This window comes from Spermophilus citellus (assembly GCF_964194105.1).
Source record: "Spermophilus citellus genome assembly, chromosome: 4".
Classification (NCBI taxonomy): Eukaryota; Metazoa; Chordata; class Mammalia; order Rodentia; family Sciuridae; genus Spermophilus; species Spermophilus citellus.
Window position 1 is genome coordinate 60382595 of NC_138185.1, and position 15159 is coordinate 60397753.

The following is a 15159-nucleotide window of genomic DNA, read 5'->3' on the forward strand; positions in this document are numbered from 1 at the left end:
TTGAAATTCATCCTGCAGGATGGCAAGAACTGGTGGCTACTGATTTTCATGGTCTCTTTGGCTCCATGGGTCTCCCCTGCAACAGCAACAACTCAAATTTTTCACCCCACTTGGAAACAGGCCTGGTTCCAATGACAGGAGTTATAACCAACAGGAGAGATTAAACTGTCCACTAGGTCACTGTTTGTTCTGCAGGGAGTACTGTCACCAACCAGCCAAGGCAGCACAGAACTCCTTTTAAATAAAAAATATATAGGAAACATTCCCTTATATAATAACCCATTCTCCCACATTGTTCAGAATGGTTCTCTATCTCACAAATATTCTAGAGTGAACCTGACTAATCCTCAGTTGTAATTCATTAAGTTCATTTCCAATTTTTAACAGTTGTAAATAGTGTGATGAATTTATCCCCAGATATCTCTATGCATTCATGATACATTTCTGAAGATAAATTCCTAGAAATGGACTTGCTGAGTCGTGGAATACATCCATTCTCATAGTGCAGGCAAGTAGCCAGTTTGCCTTTCTGAAATGCTGTGTTAATTCACATTCCCAGGCTCAGCAAAGAAGCCTGCCTGCTTCCCCACAGCTTGGCCAACTGCAGGCATTTTAACTTAATATACTTAAAATTTCATAGAAAGAAAAAGACTCTTGGATTAATATGGACTTCTTTTTTTATAACAAATGAGACTGCACAGTTTTCACTGTTTTTTTCATGTTAAAAAACAATAGACCAAGGTAGGGCTGTAAAACCAGACACATCTAGATATGATTCCCACCTCTGGCATTTAACATTGTGTGACTATGTGCAGTTACTGTACCTCTCTGAGCCCCAATGGTCTCTTCAAAATAGATAGACTATAAATGCTCAAAGACATGTGTATATTAATTTTTTATCCATTTTATCCAAGTTTCTTCTGAAGACTTATACCAACTCATACTCCCAACAACAGAATTTGAGAGGGTCCTTTTCTATATTTGTTAAGCTGATTACTTAAATGAATTTCATCATTTAAATTGCTAAACAAGGTAGATGAAGATGACAGCTCATCCTACAAGTGGTTATTATATAACAGGGACTGTTAAATGCTTCATATGGGCCAACTCATTCAATTCTCACCATATATACACACTGCATGTATAATAATAATTTTACCTTTATTTTATTAACAAGGAAATTCAGATAGAGAGGTTAAGTTACTGGAACAAAGTCACACAGCCAGTTTAGTTGAGGAGCAGAGGTGCCAACTCATGCAATCTACTTCCAACAACTACATTCGTCCCCACCATTATCATAATTGGATGAATCATGAGATATTCATATGCTTACAGGCTATTAGGATTTCCATTTAATTTAATTTTCTGGTAGGTTGAATTGTCGTTCCTTATTGATTAAAGATAACTTGTAAATTAGTGATGCCTATTTGCTTATATGCTATAAGTATTTTTTATATGCTCCTATTTTTTATATGCTCCTTGTCTTTTAGTTTATGATGTTGATTTTTGTTTTGGCCATATCTTAAGATATCTTAAGATTTCTCTGATCATTCCTCTTTTCAGTTTGTTTGTATAGAATGAGTGCTGTAATGCTTAGTGTAACACACTGACATTTTCCCCTAATCGATCAGCAACAAATTTTCCCAGAATCTCTTTAGTTCACCATTTCCTCAATAACTTCATATTTCAAATTTATAATATATTAAATTATCTCCAATTATTTAGTCTTCTTTCAAGTACTTCAGTATGCTTCTAAAATTTCCTCACCTAAGTCTTACACATTCTAATTTGCTTTCTATTGTAGTCTGATGCTTTTTTAGATTTTTTTAAAAATCATTCCTATGAGTATAGCCATTGATCTTGTTTAGTTAATATTGATCTTAGTGACCTTTTTATTTTAATATTACATATTAATTTTTTTATGTTTATAGATATCTGACATCAAAGAGTATCTACAAATGTGTTTTGTTAAAATACACATTCTTTCTTTCTTCATATAATTCTGCATTGACTGGAGCTAACATAAAAGCCTTAATTTTCACTTGTTAACTCATAAACAAACTCATTAAATTCTCAAACAATTTGATGCAGAGACTGCTATTTAAAGTGAAGAAAGAGAAGGAATACAGCTGGTATTTCAGCAATGACTCTTAGGCCTTGAAATTTCTGATATCGTCCATCACATTAAGAAAGTGTCTTCAATTAGTAACTTATTAGACTATTTTTTCATATTATATTGTTGTTTGTTTTCTTCCTTTAACATATCAGTGATGTAAATTACACAATAAAGTTCCTAAACTTTCTGATATTCCAAGAAAGGTATATGAACAATTTCCTTCTTATTACATCTGTAATTTGGGGGCTGGGGATGTACCTTACTGATATAGCACTTGCCTAGCATTTGCAAGGCTCTGAGTTCAAACACCAGCACTGGAAAAAAAAAAAAAGTGAGTTAAATGTGTTTTTGATGTCAGTTTTTCTAGTCTCAAGTAAAATTCATGAATTTTTCAATTTTATTTTTATGTTTGTTTTGGTTTGGTTTTGGTCCTTAACCACTGAGCCACATCCTCAGCCTTTTTTTTTTTTTTTTTTTTTTTTTTTTTTTTTTTTTTTTTATGAGACAAGACCTCACTAAGTTGCTGAGGCTGAACTCAAACTTGCTATCCTCCTGCCTCAGTCTCTCTGGTAGTAAGGATTACAGGTGTGCACCTTCATGCTCAGCTCATTTTTATGTTCTTAATGAATTTAAAGAAGAATTACCTGACCCTTTATGGTTTGGAAAAAACACACTCATAAAGCAAATTATATCTGTTATTTTATTATTTGGGGAAGATTAGGATGTAGGGAGTAAAGAAAAGAATAAATTTGATGATGTGTTCTCATCTTTGCATAATTAGTAATTTTCACTTAACTGTATATTAAATACCCACTATCCAAGTTACTCCATACTTGTTAAAATAAATTTCTTTGCTGTTTTTTTTTATCAGTCCATTTAACCATGTGCAAAACTGTATTATATTTGCAGTTCATTTGGAAAGACTCAACATCTTTACAGAACACAGGTTCTCAGGATCACAAGTTCAAAGTCAACCTCAGCAACTTAGCCAGGTCCTAAGCAACTTAGTAAGATCCTGTCTCAAAATAAAAACCAACCAAACAAACAAACAAAGGCCTGGAGATGTGACTCAGTGGTTAAGCACCCTTGGGTCAACCCCTAGTACAAAAAAAAAAAAAAAGAAAATATTTATACCACACATTCTCCCAGTATGTTTCTGTACTTCATTTCTCAGAGACCCCTCAATAAAGGTTGGTAGTGGTCTTCACAGCAATATTCTGTGTTGTTGTTTTTTTGTGTGTGTGTTGTTTATTTGTTCACTGTTTCCTCATTCTTGATGTTTTTCCTCTTTTGGCATTAACTCTGTAAGTTCCTGTCCATTTTGTTATTATTTGGGGGTGGGGAGCTGATACTTGGATTTATCATATTCACTGATGACACCTATTTTACATTGTTGTGGTGTTCTACAGTGCAGTATCCAATCTAGGGCCTTTACATGCTAGGCAGGCAACTGAGCTACACCTCAGGACCTGTCTCTTTTATCTTCATCAATTCCTTCCTAATTTTTTTAGTTTTATTCTAGTTTCTTTTGTTGAGATGTATAATTGATTTTTAATCTTTAATGACAAAGCCACCCAAGGTAAAAATTTCCTTTGAATAATAATAAAATTCCCTTTGAATAATACTTTTGACCCTTACTCTTAGTTTTTATGTATAGTATTTAATTGTTACTTTCTAAGTAGTCTAGATTGCAGTTTCAGTTTCCAACTTACTTTTCCCCACCAAGTACATTAACACGTGTTTTTTTCTTTCTTTTTCTTTGTTTTTTTTTTTGAGAGAGAGAAACAGAGAGAGAGAGAGAGAGAGAGAGAGAGAGAGAGAGAGAGATTTTTTAAATATTTATTTTTTAGTTTTCAGCAGACACAACATCTTTGTTTGTATGTGGTGCCGAGGATCGAACCTGGGCCGCACGCATGCCAGGCAAGCAAGCTACCACTTGAGCCACATCCCCAGCCCAACACGTGTTTCTTTTGATTTTTTAATTTCTATTTTTATTGTGTTGGAACCACAGTACAATTTCTGCCTTTTTTGAAATTTATTGAAGTATTTTTGACCCATACAATTAATATTTGAACATGTTAAATGGGTTTTTTGAGCAGAATAATTTCTATACTTATGTGTATTTTATTTTCAGTGGCTGTCACAGGGATTTTCACTAACAAACAGTTCCTAAAATTTGTACATTTGAAAATTACAATCTCCAAGAATCATCACAGCTTGCTTTTGTTTGTGGTATTTTCAAATGTGGGTAAATAATACACATTATCATTTGGTGATTCTAATTTTTTCAATTTTTTTCTTGTATTTATATAGGAAAGAAAATGGGAAATAATTCATATACAGGTTCATGTTTTTTATAATCTTACTGGTAGTTAAGTCTTTTTTTATAATGACTAGAATAACTTAGTGTATCATGTTTTTGAACTGTTTATTTACATTTGTATTCTATACTTTTACTATCTATTTTTATATTACTATGTTGTAGGTATCTCAATGTAGCAGCATTTAGATTTTACTCTGTTCAATGTAAGATTTTTTTTTCCATTTAATAGAAAAGTTGAGCCTATCCAACATCTACTCTCACAAGCGATATGTTCATTGATATACTGTGTAATGGCCATGTTTTTTGTTATGTTATTTGGTACTAGGGATTGAACCCAGGGTGCTTAACCTCTGAAATACATCCTTAGCCCTTCCTTTTTGTTTTGTATTTTGAGTCAGGGTCTCAATAAGTTGCTTAGGGCCTTGCTAAGTTGCTGAGACTGGCTTTGAATTTTCAACCCTCTTGCCTGAGTCCCCAGCCACTGGGATTACAAGTGTATGCCATGGTGCCCAGGCCATCTTGTTGTTGTTCCATGTTAGGGCAATCCCAGTAGGCCCTTCTCTCCCTTTCTCTCTTCTCCTGCCCAGCCTATCTGTCCTAGCCAATATACTACCCAGTCAATATACTGTATAAGTTTCATGATAATTCAAACATATTAAAGGTGCCATTACCTAGGTTCCCAGGATGCTGGACAAAATTACCCTATTTTATTTTTATTTATTCCAATGGACTTATTGGAACAAGAGTAAGGGGTAAGGAGTATTGAAAGTTTGTGTTAAGAAATGACCATCGTTGTCCACATTGAGATTCAAGTCTTGCCTTTATCAAATAAACTCTCAGGTGACCCATCTTCTTTTCCTTATTACTCATCCTCTGTCCTAAAAGATGAATCACTTGGGATTCCCTGATCAAATTTATACCTAGAAAATCAAATCTTAGCCACAGACCACTTTACATTGTTTTAAACCTAATGATAAAGCCATTAACATAAAGTTAAATATCAATATTGTTTACTTTAATGGTTATCATTTCGGCATTAATATAAAAAAATCTATGATTATATGAGTTTATTAAATTGGGCAAAACCATCACAGTTGAAACTTGTACAGATAAATACTTAATTGAAAATGTAAAGAGCTATTTGCATGGCATTTATTTGGTATAAGCAACTACAGAAAATTTGTCTCATAAAACTAGGTGAAGTTGTTGTTGGTGCAGCTACTTATCAAGTACCTGAATCCACTGAGGGTGCTGGGGCCCTCTAATGGCACTGTGAAAGCCCCATTATTGTGATTACACACTTGTGTCCATGTTGTTCTGACCCATACAAAAGGACTCATGTTTGTTTCAAAATGCAGTCTCTCAATGTTTGGATGATTCTTTCTTGGTTATTAGAAAATAATAAATGTATGCTTTTTCCTATTTTACAGATCAAGTCTGTAAGGCAAATTTTAGTCATCTTAAATTGGCCCATTAGATAACTCTAAGAGAATAATTGTACGAGTGAATAAAAAGGACTGACCTAGAGGAGAATACAGCCCGATTTTCAAGACACGTTTAGTATCACTTAAATTGAGGATAGACATGTTAAATAAATCGATTAAGCCAACTAATTATTAGAAGAGAATGTCTACTCCCCAAAATATTTTGAAAACTCTCAAATGTGCTTATTGCTTTCCACTATATTGTTTACTATATAGTAAACTGACTGATTAGAAAAGTACAGGAGCAAAGTGAAAATGAGGAGATATATGTCCATTTTTGCTCTCACTGACCAGCCATGGAAGAAGTCTTCAGATGGTAATGCAGTCTAATCTCAGTTTCCCACTATTCTTAATCACCTGTATTTGATTAAAGAGCTTTGCATATCTATAGAATAATTAAGTTTTTTCAAAACTAAGAGAAATACAATCTATGGAAGGAGGGCTTACTGGCCTGGATTCTTTTAATCCTGATATACGACCAATTGTACATATACATCTTGAACAATTCACCACCACTAATAAATATACTTATTTCAGTATATGGATTTTAAATGAACCAATAGTCAGCTAGTACTTTCACCCTGATTAAAAAGATATAGTGAATTTAGAACAGGCTCTGTATTTAACAGGCTTAAATGCATTTAACACATTAACATTTAGAGTAAGATTAAAAGTTAAAGTACCTTCTGCACTTTCTACTTAGATGTTAAAAAAAAATGTAGTTTGCATTGTCTCCAAAAGCATAAGCCAAATTTTAGTTTATGACTTGAATAAAAAAAAAAAAAAACTCATTTTCACAAAACTGTTCCCATTCCATTGGGAACAAATTGTTAATTTTTTTTTTATTTTTTTTATTTTTTTATTTTTTTTTTATTGATTGTTCACAACATTACAAAGCTCTTGACATATCATATTTCATACATTAGATTGAAGTGGGTTATGAACCCCCAATTTTACCCCAAATGCAGATTGCAGAATCACATCATAAAATTGTGGATGTGTAACAAATTGTTAATTATAAATTAAAATAAAATATTTGTTTTTAAACATAAAAGGAGACATTATTGAATATTGTTCTGTATTCTATAGATGATAGTGAAGCACCAATAAATTCATTTTTATAATACTTTCTCATATTAACCCCCCCCCCCAAAAAAAAATAAGTTCTTCTCCTAAGAAGATACAATGTGATACTTGTGTTTTCTTTAATGCTTATTTAATTCTGGGAATTTTAGTAAATTCCTCTAAGATTTGCTTAATACTGTAGGAAAATTTTCTTCCTAGTCAATTGCACTGATGTCTCTGTCCCATGGTCAAAACCTTTCAGCAGCTTCCTGCTGACAGAATAAGTCAAAGCTTTCTGCACCCTCCACAGGCCTGAGTAACCTTCCTCCTCCCCCTCCCCTTCTGTAATCATGCTGAGCTCCAGACACAGGCCCCTCCTGGCCCCAGCATGTGTCCCTCCTCTGCTTTACTGCTCACATATCTCTTCTACATAGAAAATCTTCCCTTTTGACCTCACTGAAGTCACTACCAACACCCTATTCCTTCCTGACCCAGTTCCAACTCCTTGTCTTCTAAATGTTTACATCCATACTTCTCACTTCCTATTGTCTAGTTCCTTTCCTGGGGCCCTTGTTATTTGAGGTCTTGTTTGTCTACTGCTTTGGGCACAATATTCATTTCATAGGTCTTTACTGTGCCCATCTGACATTTCTTAGAAGCTCAGGCTCTAATATAAAACTGCCTAAATTAAAATCCTGCTTCCATCACTCAGCAGCTATAGGATTCTTTCTGTGCCTCGGTTTCCTAATTTGTATATTGGAATAATAACAAAGCATGTCTTATTAAGTCACCAGAGAATTAATGGTTCAACATATGTTAAGTGTACAGCACAGAGTTTGCTAGTTAGGCATCAATCAGTATATAAACTAAAGAAAAAAATCCTCGATCTAAATAGGTAGATTTTAAAATGTACTCTCTAAACCACAAGTTAGAATTACTTGTATGTAGAAGGATCAATGAAATAACCAGCTCAAAGTATGCCAGTGATAATGAGGGTCATAGCATTTAAAAAACATATTTATATCTCCATGTAACATAAGAGATCAATTAATTTGGAAATGGCAGGTGGAGCATAAGATGTCAAGACAAGCACAGGGATACACTGTGGGGTCTGATCGCTTCCCTGATTTATCCGTCAAAGAATCAAAAATAAATCAGAAATGAATCTGAATCAGATCAGCCACACTGAATGGCAGCAGCTAAAGTATCATATTCAATGCACCGTGCCAGGGACTCCAAAATCCATAAGGGGAAAAAGGACCAGCCATGCTGCTTCACAAGGCAAAGACCTTTCATATTGGTATATATTTCCAGATGTGCCACAGCCCATTTATCCTAGAAACAAATAAAGTAAAATAAATCAAGCACTGTCTATCTCGAAACACCCTGTGGTTCCTCATTCTCCAAAAGGAAAAAGCCAAGTTCTTCAAACTTTGGCTTTCCAAGTCCTCCAGGGTCTTTTCCTGTTCTGCATCTCAATTTTCTCCACCTGACTCACACCATTCCATCCACAATAGTACCCAGGGATTTCTGGAATCTGACAATCAAGGTCCTGCTGCAAAAGCAGGAAACCTGCATGAAAGTTTCCCCAGATATCATAAGACTCACTTCCTCATCTATATTCTCATTCAAATGTCCCCTTTTTTTGTGGCTCTCACTGGCCAGCCATGGAAAATTGCACTCCTCCCTCTGCCTGATTTTTCCCCATCTAACACACTGTGTACAATTTTTGTGTCATTTTGTTTATGTCTCCTCTTCTACACATCTTGAAGCCATGAGCTCCAAGTGAGGAGAGAACTCCCCTGAGGTCATCATTGGCGCTGTGTCACCTAAAACAGCGCCTGGTGCACAGTGACATTGGATCAATGTCTATTGACAGAATGATCAACAGACCTTAGGAAAGCTATCATGAACCTGAAAAAAAAATGTCAAGATGAATGGCTATTTGTATTTCAACCAGCTCTTCCATAAAACATTTCACCTTATATTTTGGAGGAATGTTTTGAAAATGATTTAGTGTAAGTCAATGGTTCTACACTGGGAGGGATTTCCTGACTCTTCAGGATCTTTGGAAATGTCTGCAGATGACTTTGGTTGTCATAGCAGTAGTGGGTGGCAGCTGCTATCCATTGGAGGTCATGTAAGTAAGTTATGTAAGCACGTAAGTCAAAGATGTCTCTGGACATTCTACAGTGCAACAAGAAAGCTCCATGTGATGAAGACTATTCTGGCTCCAAATGTCAACAGTGTTAAGGTTGAGAAGCCCTGATGTAGCTGAAGTTAAATTCTTAGATCTGCCAAGTAGAGCATGCGGGAAGAAAAAGAGAAAGAGGGAAGGAAGCAAGTAGACTAAGTAAGTTGTTGCAATTGTAGACCATAGGCATGAAACTTTCACAAACAAAAGGGGAGAGTTTTGAAAAATTAGCAAATGTGTTCACCTTGCAAGAAATAAAATGTGCTACTAAGATTTATGCATGAAAGTAAGAAGAGAAATGTCAAAAAAATTAGTGAATGGAGAAAAGTGAATTGTAAAGAAGAGCTTTTTCTCCTAGTACCTTTAGGGTCTCTAAAAGTGTGCCCCATATTCCTGTTACATATATTCTTTCAGGAATAACTGACAACGCTGTAATAAAAAAAGGGGGGAAATCCCAAATCACCACCTCCTCTCTGTGAGCCCTGCAGTCTGCTGCCGACAGCTCGGAGCATTTGGCAGGAGCCGGCTGTACGAGGGAGCAGATGCTTCACGCAGGCTCTTAGAGTAACATCAGGGATATGAGAACTTGGGGAGAAATTAACCAAGCGATCAAAAACAGACGAAGAGATATTAAGAGGTATAGCGTTCCCCTCTCTGTAAACATTGTGTGAGCTAGACTAACCTCATGGTTGAATTACAGAGTGCTCCATCCACAAAGATGCACAAGTAGCTTTGGAAAAATAAGTCTTTGGGAAGAAATAAAATCTCATAGGCTGATGAAGCCATAGTCTACAACAAACCGTGTTGCCAATTGAAGGAAAAACATAAAATTCTCTCACAACAGTTCATCAGACCTACATGTTAATGTCCATTTAATGGATGGGGGAATGTGCTCCGTAGTTTTCCTTTTTGCCCATGTTTTTGGCTTTCTTTGATGTTTTCTCTGCTGTATTTTATAAGTATTTTTTTTTCATTCAGCATTTCCTCTTTGCTGACCCCCGTATGTTCTCTTTAAACCAGACTACAGAAACACTCTCCCATTTCTAAAAGACATCTCTGCTTTCTTCCACAAAATATTTTTGGAGGCTGAAAATGAACAGGCCAAGTTAAAAAAAAATACAAATGGAACTTTGGGATAAAAGGTCTTCCGCAGAGCTGAGAATGAAGGTACAGTTAGCAGCAATTTAATTTTGAGGAAACGTAGGGTAAGGAGGTATAAAGAAATACATGTTTTCCATTAATAAATGGAAATCTGAGTCGTAGATCCATATTCCTTGAAATCAAATGGAAACTCCAAGCTTAAAAATGGAGAGAAAGACTGAGAGTGAATTGACAGACTGGACAAAATGTTGTGGTTGATTAAATCAATACTGGACTGACACAGAAAAGATGATGTCTCTTTATAACTCAAACATAAGGAAAAGGAATAAAACGGTAGTTTGCTTTTACAGCTACAAGAATATTTCTTTTTTCTAGCACTGACAAGGACAAAGCAGCTCTGGATCACAGAAACTCATCAACTGTTAAATAACTTGCATAACTTGCAAATTGTTGATGAACGAAGGGAACTTACAGACAGCAAGGGAATGGCAACTTTTCCAAGAAAATCAGGGGGTTTATCTCCATCTTCATCAAACACTGTCACTTCCAAAACATCATGGATGTCTTTAATGGGACTGAAACAAGAAATATCAGGTCTTATACACAAAAACACACAAGTGAAAGTCTGTTGCATGAAGATCTGAAAACACCGTTTCACTAATTAAGTCTGTGTGTCCTCAGAGTATAAAACTACCATTTAATTAAATTCTAAAAATTAAATCAAACTGACTGTATTCCCAAGCCTTCCATCATAGAAGACTCAGACATCCACATGAAAAAAAAAATCAAGTCAACTTTTTTACTGACATTTTCTTTCCATGTAGATGTGCACTTGAGGGTGCAACTGTTAGAGGAGCAGAATAAAGGAGAGAAAGAGTGAGAGGGAAAGGGAAATGATTTCAGAAAGTTGCTTCAAAATAAGAAAAGTAAGCATCACATTTTCTTTAAGTTAATGAAAAGGAAAGGTAAAATTCACATTTAATGAAATAGTGAGAAAGCTTCCTGTGGTCGAAACACAAATGCCAAAAATCCAAGGCATATTTAGAAACTTTGTTGTTGTTGTTGTTGTTGTTGACCAGAAGGCAGACACCAGTGAAAATGAAAATAGAGCCATGATCACTGACAATGTGTTAGAGAGACAAGACACTCTTATTCCTGGCCACTGGCAGACCTGTTGGCAGAGCTGATCCACTTTCTCATTGGTTCTTGGGAGATTTCTATTAATATCATCAAATCCACACAAGCAAATTAGACTTTTGTAGACTAAGCATTTATTCAGCTTTTGAGGATAACGTACCATCATTTCACCCAAATTCAATAGGGGCCATCCCTTGATGGTCAGGTGCCTTGACATCTAAAGTAGGAAAATTAAGTATACCTGCCTCCTTAATAGACAAGTTTGATGGAGTGGGCAGGGCATTGCTATGAAGTGGGTCATTCAGCTAAATATAAATACAAGGAGGCTCTGGGAGTCATTAAAGATTCACAAATAATATGTGTTTCCTAATGACTCTGGCATAATACAAGCTTTCAGGCATTTAAGGTAATGTTAGAGCATACAAGCTCCTTGAATTTAAGGCAGGTCTCCATTTGTGACTTTATTTAACTGAGGAATGAATTGGTTTAGATACATGGAGGCTTCCATATACCCACAGATTAATTTAGTCACTTGAAAGATCTACTTTACAAATGCCTTCTATAACACTCCCTTGCAGCTCCAAATGGTCTCTTCTATTATTAACACCACACTCCATAAAATAAAAGTATAAAAGGTTTTAAGGAAAAAGAAACAATAAAATTCACTCTTTGCACATAAAAATGGACAAAAAGTTCCACTCAAGAGCCCCAGCCTGCCCCAAACATATCAAAGATAATTGCTTTAAGTAAAGCCACTCCTCTGTATTTCAGAGGCTAAAGCACTTACAATGTAAAAACTTTGTTCCACTCCGGGTTGAGGTTTTTGTAAATGGTATGTGTCTGAAGCCGGTCATTGCCTACCTCCAACAAGCAAAAAGGATCACTCTTCCCTGGCAAGAGAACAGACATTAGTCAATGACAAATGAGTCCACAAAGGGTCAAAAGCACAGTAAACAAAAGCCGTGTAGTTTTCCAACAATAAAAATTTCATGTTTGGTAAAAGAGGGAAGGTGAGACTACTTTTCTAGAAAGCTCTTTGGAAGCCCTCTTTGGGAAAGTGGAAGGTATACAAAGTCTATAGGACTTTTAGCATCTTAACAACCTAGGACCTGATACACAATACCCAACTCAGCTCAGATACAGCTGAAAGTCAGTAACCATTCAGGTCTCACAGGAGGACTATCAGTTTGACCTGTGAGAGGATCCACTTCTTTGTTTTATTTTTAAAATAAACTCAATAGCAAAAATAAACATCAAAAACAAAACAAAACAAAAAAACAGAACCTCAAAGCCCACACACAATCCAATTTAAAGATGAGTAAAAGATCTAAAAAAAAAAAGAATTCTCAAAAGAAGACATGCAAATGGCCAACAAATATATGAATGTTCACTAGTATTAATCATCAGAGAAATGCCAACTGAAGCCACAATGAGCTATCACCTTGCCCTAGTTAGAATAGCTAATATCAAAATAAATAAATGAATGTGTGTGTGTGTGTGTGTGTGTGTGTGTGTAAAAGGGAACTCTTATGCACAGCTGGAGGGATGTACATTAATATATTCCTTATAAAATTCATAGGTTCCTCAAAAAGTCAAAAATATATCTATCACATGATCCAGCATTCCATTATCAGGTATATATTTAAAGGAAATGAAGTCAATATGTTGAAGAAATATTTGTACTCCCATGTTTATTGTAACACTATTCACAGTAGTCAAGAAATCAAAATAAGGGTCCATCGATGGATGATTGGATAAACAAAGTGGCACATATACATACATGAATAATATTCAGCCATAATACAGATGATACCTAGTTTTTTTTTTTTTTTTTGCCTCAGCATGGATGAACTGGGAGGACAATTTTATTAAATAATTTAGGCACAGAAAGAAATACTGCATGATCTCAATTCACATGAAATCTAAAGAAGCTGCTCTAGTAGTGACTAGAGGCTGGGCAGGGTAGGAGTGACAGCTGAGTGGGGAAGATTCATCAAGAAGTACAAAGTCACAGTTAGGCAGGAGGAATGCATTCCGGCTTCTCCCGCATAACAGGGAAACTACAGTTGACAACATTGCATTGAATATATTTCAAAGCAGCAAGAAGGAAGCATATTGAAGTATCTCACCAATAATAAATGATTAATCTATAAATATGGTAAGTGCCCTGATTTAATTATTACACACTGTATTTATCAAAACATCACCCTGTATTATAAAAGTGTTACTATATGTCAGCTGGAAACAAAAGGGAAAATGGAGCACATCTCTGCTTAGATCCTAAACTTTCTTTAGGTCAGAATGGATGGTTACTCTTCTACAATTAAAAGCCTATGAAACTTCCATCATTTACATGGCTGTGAGAAGACGTGCAAAAGAAGTGTAGAAATGACTCTTTAAGATTTAAAATGCTGCTTTTACTGACCACAAACATGTATGATTCTATATACTCAGTGTATTGTAAGACCACGTGAGTTACGTTTTTGGTGCTATGAAACATACAGACACATAATTCAATGAAATAGTTTGGGAATTGTATCTTAAAATATCTTAAGCTCATCCCTTACTTCTCATCTCTTCTTTTTTTGTGCCCTATCTCCCACACCCTCCAAAACCCCCCACACAAAAGTAAGATAATTCTAAATCTGAAGTTGAATTCAGAGTGCTACCAAAAATTCTCTTCCCTTTTGTCAGATTTGGCAGAGGGAATGTAGAATTGGAACTGTCAGGGAAAGAATGAATAGCCCCATAATATCCTTACAACATGAACTCATTGCCTGTGTCCCTAGCACATTGGTACTTTACAAAGCCGTGCATGCTAAATTAATTGAGGGCATAAGGACAGATGCTTCTCCAACAAATGCCAACGAGTCCTGGGCCAGGGCCTAATACAGAGAGTGCTTGCGCCTCTTGACCTGTTGATCTGCTATTCAGGTCAATGAACCAACATCTAATTCACTTAATAACCAGGAGCTCTGAGGTACTGCGTATTGAGAGAGACACTAAGTATACAGGAGCCTTCATGAGGATAATATTTTTTTAAAAAAACGGAGAAGAGCAGATGCATGGTTGAGGTTCAATTTGAAACAGAAGATTCCATTCCCCTGACTTGTAGTCTAGACACTTGGATACCTGGCCAAACCTTTTAAGTCAATGCCATTGGACGCCGTTAGTGGTCAGTTACAACTAGACAACAATCAAATCACAGGTCTAAATGAATGAGTTTGGGTCTTAACTGCAAACAATGGAAAGAAGCCCTGTCTAAATTTCATAGAAAAAGAATTTATTTAAATAATTCAGCTCTCAGAACCCCTGAAAAGCCACAATAAAAAAGTTGCTGTCCACCAAAGAATAACTTAAGCACATAGTATTATATTATAATAGTTAATATTATATTATAATAGCTAGTATTATATTATAATCCTATAGGATACTCCTATCTCTAAACCCTGCCTGTGGCTTCTTCTAATATGAATTCTCTTTTCCTGCTTCTTTGCTTTGTTTGATGCACAAAGGCCTCCTATGAAACATCTGCCTAGCCATGCACCCATGCCCCAGTATCAGAGCTCAGAAAGGGAGACTAGGCTTTCCAGTCTTTCTAAATGCAAGTGGGTTCTGACATGGTCTCCTCCAGGTGCAATGGGAAACTCCTCTAATATAAGAGGGATTTTAGATGCTAGATAGTCAAAAATCAAATGATCACACAAATCCATCTGCAAAAAGATTCTGGCTTATTTAA

At 35.6% G+C, this 15159-nt stretch overlaps 1 protein-coding gene across 1 annotated transcript in view; it reads right to left on the minus strand.

The window, feature by feature from the left end:
* The window catches only part of MCTP2 (multiple C2 and transmembrane domain containing 2), a 221089-nt gene that overhangs the window by 73897 nt on the left and 132033 nt on the right, over positions 1 to 15159 (minus strand). The window contains exons 13-14 of the mRNA XM_081290239.1: positions 12208 to 12310; positions 10756 to 10858 (exon numbers count right to left, since the gene is read on the minus strand). Of these exons, the coding sequence (XP_081146365.1) occupies positions 10756 to 10858; positions 12208 to 12310 (206 nt within the window). The remainder of the gene's footprint in view (positions 1 to 10755; positions 10859 to 12207; positions 12311 to 15159) is intronic.